The sequence below is a fragment of the Pan paniscus genome, chromosome 10, assembly GCF_029289425.2.
Source record: "Pan paniscus chromosome 10, NHGRI_mPanPan1-v2.0_pri, whole genome shotgun sequence".
In the NCBI taxonomy this organism is placed as follows: domain Eukaryota; kingdom Metazoa; phylum Chordata; class Mammalia; order Primates; family Hominidae; genus Pan; species Pan paniscus.
In genome coordinates, this window is record NC_073259.2 from 129,429,987 (window position 1) to 129,440,348 (window position 10,362).

Genomic DNA, 10,362 nt, shown 5'->3' on the forward strand with positions numbered 1-10,362 from the left:
GAAACTGAAGGATAAAGTCAGAGCAGTCACTATGCTGAGAGTGAGGGAGAAAGTAAAGAGAAAGAGGTCAGGGAAGTTCATTGGGCCAGGTTATACAGGCACTGAGGCCATGGTAAGCTCAAACTCCTCTCTAAGTTCCAAAGGGTTTAGGCAGAAAAGTGCTGGGATCTGATTAATATTCTTAGGGGCTTCCCCAGATGCTGCCTGAAGAACAGATGTAGGGAGACAGGAGTTAAGTCAAGGAGAAAAGTGATGCTAGTGCAGATTTGGTGAGTAGATTTGGTAGAGATTGAGTGCTTAGACTCCAGGGGTAGCAGTGGCCATGAGATAAGTGAACGAGTTCCAAACATAGCAGGGAGGAAGGACTGACTGGATCTGCTGAGGGACTGGGGTGAAGGACAGGGAGGAATCAAGGATACTACTGCATTTTGGGCTTGACCAACTAAGTGAGTAACTTCCTTACAACAGCTTCCTTAGAGGCTAGACCTTAGAAGGCATTCAATAAATTTTCACTGAATTAATCAAGTGTTACTTCACTCTGATGTGACGAACAATACCAGTCAGGGACCCAGCAGAAAACAAAGAACACATTCAAATTGAGTAGTCTGAGAAGAGTTTAACAAAGGATGAATTGACAAAAGTAGGGGAAAGGACAGAGAAGTCATAAGACACAATATAGTCCCCAGGACTGATAGCAGTGGGGTACCTTTCACCTGGGGCCTGCAAACACTTGCTCCTAGTCACCGAACCCCCTGAAGGAGTGCAGAAAGAGCGACCTGACAGAAGCTGTGACCCTACAGCCAGCCCCCCAGGACCCCCAAGAAAGGGAGCCAATGAATCCACACTCCACGTCATTCTCCCTGGCCCTTGGGATTTCCTGCCAGTGCCTCCCGTTGGCCAATCACAAGTCAGAGGGCAAGGGACCCACTGGTGCAGCCCTTATCAGTTAACTTCCCAGATCTGGAAGGGTAAAAAGGGCATAAGCCAGCACGTGAATTCTAAATGAACAAGGACTTATTGCACTTGAAATTATACTATTTCACAGGAAAAGGATCCCTGTCAGAAAAGCCAAATTACCTTACAGATACATCAAGTTCTTCTTTTTCCATTTTTCTTTCACCCTCATCTCTACTGGTCAGTTCCATATCAGCATCCTCCACTGTCTTTTTCTCACCATTCTGGAAGTACTGCTGAAGGGCAGTGTACAGTTTAAACACTTGGCTGAAAGAAAGCTTACTGTAGGCCAAGATCATGTGACGCAGAAACAAACCTACAAAATAAGACGAGAGACAAGGGGAAAGCATTAACTGACATCCAGGCTACACAATGGCAACTCCACAATGGCAATGACTGTCTGCTGCAATTCTTCCTTCAGAAGAGTAAGAAAGAGACACTTGCAGTTGCCATTCCCTCCTCCTGGAATGTTCTTCCCCAGTCCTTTACAAAGCTGGTTTCTTCTTATACAGGGCACAATCTACCCACCCCACCTCCACCTGAAGGCTTCCATTTTACTTTCTTCATGGCTGTTACACTATCTGAAATGATATTTATGTGTTTACTTTTACCAACTGGCTCCCCCAACCAGAGGTAATCTCCATAAGAGGAAATTCCATGTCTATCTTACACGTCCAGAGCCTGGCACATAGGAAGAGAGAGAGAAATAGCTCACGCTGAATAACATAAAAATTACCATGCAAAAAAGCCAGAGGGATAGAGCACGGGATAAAGCTAATAGAAAAGCATCAAAGAAACACCACGTATGCCCTCACTTTGCATACTATATCAATAATGTATTTTTACTTACCTCTCTTCTTAAGTCTGGGCTGGTGACCCTCACTTACAGATGGACCATGCAGGCAAGTGATCCAGAGGACTGTGAGAAAGAGCTGGGAACCCCTAAAAACCCCAGGACCAGGCTCTGACTCTTACTATTGTAGACAAAACAGAAGGTGCTTTTCCACAGTTAATGATTTAAATATAGATCAAAACAGTAAGGCAATAAATACAAACTGCAACACCTCCAACATCCCCACTGTGTCTGTTCACAGATATAGCAGAACAATGATAGACATGACATAGAAAGCTGCTCACTTCAATGAAAATACTCTCTGCTCTTCTTAGAAGAGTTTCATACCTACTACACTTGTTTTGTGAACCTCTGGTTCAGTTCCAGAGAAAGAATCTGAAAGGTCATCAAAAAACTGTTCCATATCCTTCAACTCGCCTTCAGCCATCAGTTTGATTCTGAATGAGAAAATCGAGGTGCATATTTTAGAAAGGCCCTTTGAATAACTTCTCATGTTTCATATTCCTCAATTACCTCAAATAATGTATTTTACAGGCAATTCAGAGATTTGTATAAAATGGTGGCTCATAAAACAAACTTCATAATTCAAAATGTTACTCCCGTATTTCTGAAAAGTATCATTGTTGTTTTCTTGATCATAAAATTTGTCAAACTATCACATCAACCAATAAACATTCAATTATCTGCAATGACTAAAAAGAGTAAGATGGATCCATAAAGAATAATAAAATTTGGGGAAAAAAGTTATAAAACAGTATGCTTAATGTTATCCATTTTTCAGCCAGGTGCGGTTGCTCACACTTGTAATCCCAGCACTTTGCGAGGTGGAAGCGGACGGATTGCTTGAGCCCAGGAGTTCAAGACCAGCCTAGGCAACAAAGCAAAATCCCATCTCTACTAAAAATAAAAAAAATTAGCCAGGTTTGGTGGTGTATGCTTGTAGTCCCAGCTACTTGGGAGTCTGAGGTGGGAAGATCACCTGAGCTCGGGAAGTCCAGGCTGCATTGAGCCCTGATTGCACCATTGTACTCCAGCCTGGGCAACAGAATGAGACCCTGTCTCCAAAAAAAAAGCTATCCATTTTTCAACAAAAAAGAATTAAGTAAAGGCTCTTGGGAAAACAACCTAGGGTAATAAAGGTATCTTTTTAAAAGAATTAACTACCACATACCCTTTTGTGATTTTCATCTACCTTCACACCTTTTCATATATAAAGAAGAAAATGAAGTTTACCTGATCTGCACTGAATTTGCCAGCTGTGGACAAGACTCTTCAATTAACTTGTAAAGTTTTGACAGTGTAATATCTGGGCCCTGTGTAAAGGAGAGATATGGAAGTATGGATTTTAAAGAGCTGGAGACTGATAAAGAATTGCAAACATAAATTCATTTATCAACCCCTCTGCTTTAATAATCACTCCAAACATGCAAATAAGGATTTTTCTATCTACCTAAAACACTAAAGTAATACTTCACATTTGCATACCATTTTTGTCTAGTCAGTGGAATGGTCTAAAATAGAAAAAAAGCATAGGATTTATAGTCTGAGGATCCACTGTTCCTTCCTTCTTAGCTTTGTAATCATTGCAAAATTGTGACCTCTGAGTCCTAGTTTCCTTCATCAGTAAAATGGAGATAATAATATCTCCCTTGTTTTTGGCAAAGATTAAATAAGATAATACAAAGTGCTTTGTAAACTGGAAAACATTATACAAATACTATTTTTCACAAACACAATCTCATTTGATCTTCTCCCAAACCTTGTAAGGTAGGCAGACATACTATGTGCTGAAGTCTATAAAGAGTACGACGAGAGGCCGGGCACAGTGGCTCATGCCTATAATCCCAACATTTTGGGAGGCCAAGGTGGGCAGATCACCTGAAGCCAGGAGTTCAAGACCAGCCTGGCCAACATGGCAAAACCCTGTCTCTACTAAAAACACAAAAATTAGCCAGGCATGGTGGCACACACCTGTAGTCCCAGCTACTCGGGAGGCTGAGGCGGGAGAATGGCTTGAACCTGGCAGGTGGAGGTTGCAGTGAGCCAAGATCACGCCATTGCACTCCAGCCTGGGCGACAGAGCAAGACTCCGTCTCCAATAAAAAAAAAGGAGTACCACAAGGAACAAAGAGTATGCAACCTCAGCTACCAAGAAGATTACAGTCTAGTTGAGATTTAAAACTAAATTGAGAATCTTTTTCGGAGAATAAGATGACTGCATATATGCCAACTTTAGATGTGGATAACCCAGCAATTGCACTTCTAGGGAAGTTATTTTGGCATACATTGTTTGAAATGAAGAAAAAATGAAAAGAGCCTGTAAGTCCAATAAAGACTTAATTTATAATACAGAGTTGAATTATGTTGCTTTTCTTACTGTGAAATATAATGCAGCCATTAAAAAGACCATTCGGGGCCTGGCGCAGTGGCTCACGCCTGTAATACCAGCGTCTTGGGAGGCTGAAGCAGGCAGATTACTTGAGGTCAGGAGTTCGAGACCAGCCTGGACAACATGGTGAAATCCCATGCCCAGGCTGCTCTTGAACTCCTAGGCTCAAGTGATCCTCCCATGTTGGCCTCCCAAAGTCTAGGCACCCAGCCAAAAATTAACTAATTTAAGAAATCAAACAATTAGTAAAGGAGTTGAGGTCTGGCTGGGATGCTACTAGATGAACTCTACATACATTTTGATTAAAACTATACAGTAGGGTGCCAGGTGTGGTGGCTCATGCCTGTAATGCCAGCACTTTGGGAAGCTGAGGCAGGTGGATCCCTTGAGCCCAGGAGTTCAAGACTAGCCTGAGCAACATAGGGAACTACATCTCTACCAAAATTTAAAAATTAGCCAGGCATGGTGGCAGGTGCCTGTAGTCCTAGCTACTTAGGAGACTGAGGTAGGAGGACAGCTTGAGCCTGGGAGGTGGAGGCTATGGTAAGCTAGGATTGCACCACGGCACTCCAGCCCAGGTGACTGAGGGAGTGAGATCCCACCACTCTAAAAAAATTAAAAATAAAAAATTTAAAAATAAAAAATTAAATAAAATAACTATATAGTAGTTAGCCAGGTTAAAAACCAGAAAGAATTCCAAACAGCAAAAAACAACATGAGCAGGAAGGTGAGAGTTAAGAGACCAGAATCACTGTTTCTATTTTTTTTTTTTTTTTTTTGGAGACGGATGCCCAGGCTGGAGTGCAGTGATGTGATCTCAGCTCACTGCAACCTCCACCTCCTGGGTTCAAATGATTTCCTGCCTCAGCCTCCCGAGTAGCTGGGACTACAGGCGCACATCACAATGCCCAGCTAATTTTTTTTGTATTTTTAGTAGAGATGGGGTTTCACCGTGTTGGCCAGGCTGGTCTCGAACTCCTGACCTCAAGTGATCCACCCACCTCAGCCTCCCAAAGTGCCGGGATTACAGGTGTAATCCCACCCGGCCTTTTATTTACCAAAATTTTAGTATTATAACTTTAATAATGGAGGGAAATGCATTTATAATAATAGCAAACGTGGCTAGCCCTGGGAGCTACAAGTTATAAAGACATCCCTTTTATTTAACTGGGTAAGTCTCTTAACCATGGTGTCCTCAGTTCTCCCCTCTTCCCATTCCCCTCACCCACAAATACAAGTGATAAATTTTTTAAAAAATCCTTGATAAACTATACTAAGGAATACAAATACAACTCTAGATACTAATTTTATTAGGTTTATCTTTTAAGATCCCATAATATGGAGGCCCAGGAACCCAGATCTGTTTCTGCCATCACTGTTACTCAACAGACAATGCTTATCCATCAAGGCACAGCTTCACACTTTCTGTAAGAAATCCTCCGGCCGGGCGCGGTGGCTCATGCCTGTAATCCCAGCACTTTGGAAAGCCGAGGCGGACGGATCACGAGGTCTGGAGATCGAGACCATCCTGGCTAACACGGTGAAACCCCGTCTCTACTAAAAATACAAAAAATTAGCCGGGCGTGGTGGCGGGAGCCTATAGTCCCAGCTACTCCGGAGGCTGAGGCAGGAGAATGGCGTGAACCCGGGAGGCGGAGCCTGCAGTGAGCCGAGATCGTGCCACTGCACTCTGGCCTGAGCGACAGAGCGAGACTCCGTCTCAAAAAAAAAAAAAAAAAAAGTCCTCTCCATGAGTGCGCTCATCCACCTCTATCGCATTTCATTCATTTTACAAAAAACTACTCAGGCATTCTAGGAGGCTTTGGGGATGTACCAGTAAACAAAAACAGGACTAAGTACTGAGCTCGTGGAGGTTACCGTCTAATGGGGGAGAAGGCCATCACTCACGTAACCATGAATATAAATGGAAAAACCACAACTGATATAGGGGAAGGTATATGCCATATGTGAACACACTAAAATGAAAATACTAGTAATATTGAGCATTTACTACATGCTAGTAACAGTTTCTACTATTGTTCCCATTTTACAGAGAGAAAACTGAGACCCAAATGAATTAAGGAACTTAATTATCTGAGCTAAACCTGTGTCTGCAAAATGAAATAACACATGACGGCCGGGCGCAGTGGCTCACTCCTGTAATCCCAATACTCTGGGAGACCAGACGTGAGGATTGCTTGAGTCCAGGAGTTCAAGACCAGCCTGGGTAACATGGCAAAATCCCGTCTCTACAAAAAATGCAAAAAAATTAGCTGGGCGTAGTGACCCGCGCCTGTACTCCCAGCTACTTGGGAGGCTGAGGTGGGAGGATCACTTGAGCCTGAGAGGTCGAGGCTGCAGTGAGCCGCGATCACACTACTGCACTCCAGCCTGGGCGACAAAGAGAGACCCTGTCTCAAAAAAATAATAATAATTTAAAACAAATTTTAAGTGAAGTGCTTAGCACACAGTTAAGTATTCAATCAGTGCTCGTCCTTGGCTTTACGCCTTTTTTTTTTTTTTTTTGAAACGGAGTCTTGCACTGTCGCCCAAGCTGGAGTGCAGTGGCGCGATCTCGGCTCACTGCAACCTCCGCCTCCCAGGTTCTAGCGATTCTCCTGCCTCAGCCTCCCGAGTAGCTGAAATTACAGGTGCCCGCCACCACATCCAGCTAATTTTTTGTGTTTTTAGTAGAGACGGGGTTTCACTATGTTGGTCAGGCTGGTCTCGAACTCCTGACCTCGTGATCCACCCGCCTTGCCCTCCCAAAGTGCGGAGATTATAGGCGTGAGCCACCGCGCCCGGCCCGGTTTTATGGCATTTTTACTGTTTATTACGGTCCTCTAGGATAGGGAGCCTGTATGACTTATCCCTGTGTCTCCAACGCTCTATTGTACCGCCCCATTTTAAAGAAGATACAGGATCTGAGACTCTAACTCTCAGCTAATAAATACTGGAGCCAGACATAAACTTGCAAAAAAAAAAAAAATGCATGTAAAGCGCCTGGCCCACCGTAAACGCTCAGTACGTGTTAGCTACCGGTAGTAGCTATCTTTATTTCTTCACGTTCCTCCAGGCAGGGAGAGTATCTGATGGACACAAGTGTCCCCAAGCCCAGGGTTCCGCACAGAGCAGATGCTCAGTAAAAGTTTGCTGCACGAGCAGGAGCCAGCGGACGCCTCTCACCTGCAGCAGGGGCAGGAGCAGCTGGTTGAGCCTCCGCCGCTCCATGAGGCTGACGGCGCCCTCGCCTGTGCGGCTCATCTCGTTCAGCAGCACCAGCACCGCGATCTTGTACGGCGTCACCCAGTCCTTGATGCCGAACACATTGGCGTGCACAACCCCATTGGTCATCATGGGATTGAAGTAGAGGCTCTCGTGGACGCTGGCCATGGCGGCCCGAGACTAAGTCTCGGGCCCGCGGCGCGCTGCCGCCAGTTTTCACCACAAGGCACAACACTACCGGGTCTACATCTCCGCCCGCCCTCACAATATCCCAGGAAACAGACATCCGCGTGCTCGCGGCATTTGTTAACCAATCAGAGCAGTCTGTCAGAGCACATGGGAGAGCGACAGCCAGTCAGAATGTACAAGAGTGCGGGGAGGGGTGCACCAAAAGACTGACTCCCTACAGAAACTTTTGCCGAGTGGGAGCAGGTTCCCAGGCTACGTGGACAGGGACCGGATGGGAGGGGAAGTCGATGCTTGGGGTCGGGGCTGAAGGGACTGAGGAGCTCCCAAAGTGGTTTTGTTGCTGTTGTTGGTTGGTGGTGGTGGTGGTGGTGGTGGTGGTGGTGGTGGTGGTGGTTGTTTGAGACTATATCTTGCTATGTTACCAAGACTGGAGGGCAGTGGTTATTCGTAGGCGCCCTCAAAGAGCACTGCACCCTCCCAAATCCTGGGCTCGAGCGATCCTCCCGCCTTCCCGAGAAGCTGGGTCTACAGGCAGCGCGCCGGGCTTGTTCATGTAATTTGAAAATAGTGCAAATAGAATGTTTAAATGATTGTGTTTAAAAGTACCGAAATTAAATTTGCACCCTTAAAGTATGTATTTAATTCATTATGTTACTTTTAAACTCAAATGTTTAGGAGTTTCATTTAACTCTGTCTTTTTAAAGATAGGAACATGAGATTTTTCTTCAGCGTTTCACAAGTGCCATTTGCAGACAGCCAGATCAGGTTGCCAGTGGTCATGTATCCTTACGTGAAATAGAACATTAGCAATATCACCTCCATGTGCTGAGTCAGTTTCCTACCTAATAAACTACAAAATCTATACTCTGCATTTCAAAGCCCTCCAAAAGCAATCCCCAGCCAACATTTTGAACCTGATTTTTCACAATTCCCCTTCCGTTCATCTGTACCTCTCCCAAGACACTTAGTTCTCTATACCCTGAATTATTATTAATGATCTGGTATCCCTATTAGTCTTTATGTCCCTTGAAAGAAAAACCACATACCATTCAACTTTGGCTATCCACATGCACACACTGTGCCTTGTGCCTTTTGTTTTGTTTTGTTTTGTTTTGTTTTGAGACAGAGTCTCCTCTGTCGCCCAGGCTGGAGTGCAGTGGCGCGATCTCTGCTCACTGCAAGCTCTACCTCCCTGGTTCACGCCATTCTCCTGCTTCAGCCTACCGAGTAGCTGGGACTACAGGCACCGGCCACCAGGCCTGGCTAATTTTTTGTATTTTTAGTAGAGACGGGGTGTCACCGTGTTAGCCAGGATGGTCTCAATCTCCTGACCTCGTGATCCTCCCGCCTCGGCCTCCCAAAGTGCTGGGATTACAGGCGTGAGCCACCGCGCCCGGCCTGCCCATTTTTATGTTTGTTTAAATTATACTTTCTCTCTCTCTCATTCTGCTACCGAGGCTGGACTGCAGTGGCACGGTCACGGCTCACTGCAACCTCAGCCTCCAGTTAAAGTAGGTAATTAGACATGAGCAGGGCAGGAGACCCCCTCGCCCTCAGGAATGCCAGACTCAAGCAATCCTCCCACCTCAGCCTCACGAGTAGTTGAGACTACAGGCTTGTGCCACCATGCATGGCTAATTTTTTTTTTTTTCCCCGATACGGAATCTTGCTCTGTCGTCCAGTCTGGAGTACAGTGGCTCGATTTCGGCTCACTACAACCTCTACCTCCTGGGTTCAAGCAATTCTCCTGCCTCAGCCTCCCGAGTGGCTGGAACTACAGGCACGCACCACCACGCCCGGCTAATTTTTGTATTGTTTGTAGAGATGGGGTTTCACCATGTTGGCCAGGCTGGTCTTGAACTGGTTGAACTCCTGACCTCAGGTGACCCGCCCATCTCCGCCTCCAAAAGTGCTGGGATTACAGGCATGAGCCACTGCGCCTGGCTGCATGGCTAATTTTTTTATTTTTTGTAAACACGAGGTCTTGCGATGTTGTCCAGGCTGGTCTCGAACTCCTGGACTCAAGTGATCCTCCTGCCTCAGCCTCCCAAATTGCTACGATTAAAGGCATGGGCCACTGCATGCAGCCTCATGCCTGGTTTTTGTTTTCTCAATTGCTATTTGTTTAATGAATAATGAATGAATATGCATTATTAGTTCACAAAAACAAAAAAGAAGGCAGATATGTATAAGCTAAATGATGCTATCAAAAAAAAGACATTGATATCTTGTAATACAAGCTTTCCTATCTTGAGAACTCTGTATGTTTTAGTTACTATACATAATTATTATATAACTATCTTTTATTTGTGAAAGGAGAAGCTGGCTTTTGCCAGGAATTTAATACTTACTTAACCTCTTTCTTTGCCTCGGTTTATTTTTATGCCTCACTCTATTAATGAAAAAGCATACTTACAATCTCCCAGCTCTTTAGGATATTTTTGCATATGTGTATACCATAAATAAGGTTTGACAAAGGGTCTGTGTGGAATAAACTAGTATTCAACCTTAAAATCCTGAGTAGGAACACTTAATGAATGGAAAGAGGAAAGTAATTTTACAAAATCCTAAATAACAATTTTACTCTAAATTGGTAAGACTTTCAAGCCATTGATTCATTTATTCAGTAACTCTGTGCTAAGCTCCTGCTATGTTTAAGGCACTGTTCTAGGTGCTGGGGACCAAAAGGGATGAATTTCTAAGCCAGAAGTTGCAAACTGAAGTTGCAATCTAAACTAAATGCGGCTCATTA

At 44.6% G+C, this 10,362-nt stretch overlaps 1 protein-coding gene across 2 annotated transcripts in view; it reads right to left on the minus strand.

Annotated features, from left to right (window-relative positions):
• ANAPC5 (anaphase promoting complex subunit 5) overlaps window positions 1-7,795 on the minus strand; it is a 44,535-nt gene extending 36,740 nt beyond the window's left edge. Inside the window, exons 1-4 of one of the 2 annotated variants that reach the window (XM_003832362.4) lie at window positions 7,383-7,795; window positions 3,041-3,120; window positions 2,135-2,244; window positions 1,078-1,270 (exon numbers count right to left, since the gene is read on the minus strand). In XM_003832362.4, coding sequence (XP_003832410.1) covers window positions 1,078-1,270; window positions 2,135-2,244; window positions 3,041-3,120; window positions 7,383-7,589 — 590 coding nt within the window. In that variant the 5' untranslated portion in view covers window positions 7,590-7,795. The remainder of the gene's footprint in view (window positions 1-1,077; window positions 1,271-2,134; window positions 2,245-3,040; window positions 3,121-7,382) is intronic. The other variant, XM_008957763.5, reaches the window with a different exon arrangement.
• Between the last annotated feature and the right edge of the window lie 2,567 nt (window positions 7,796-10,362).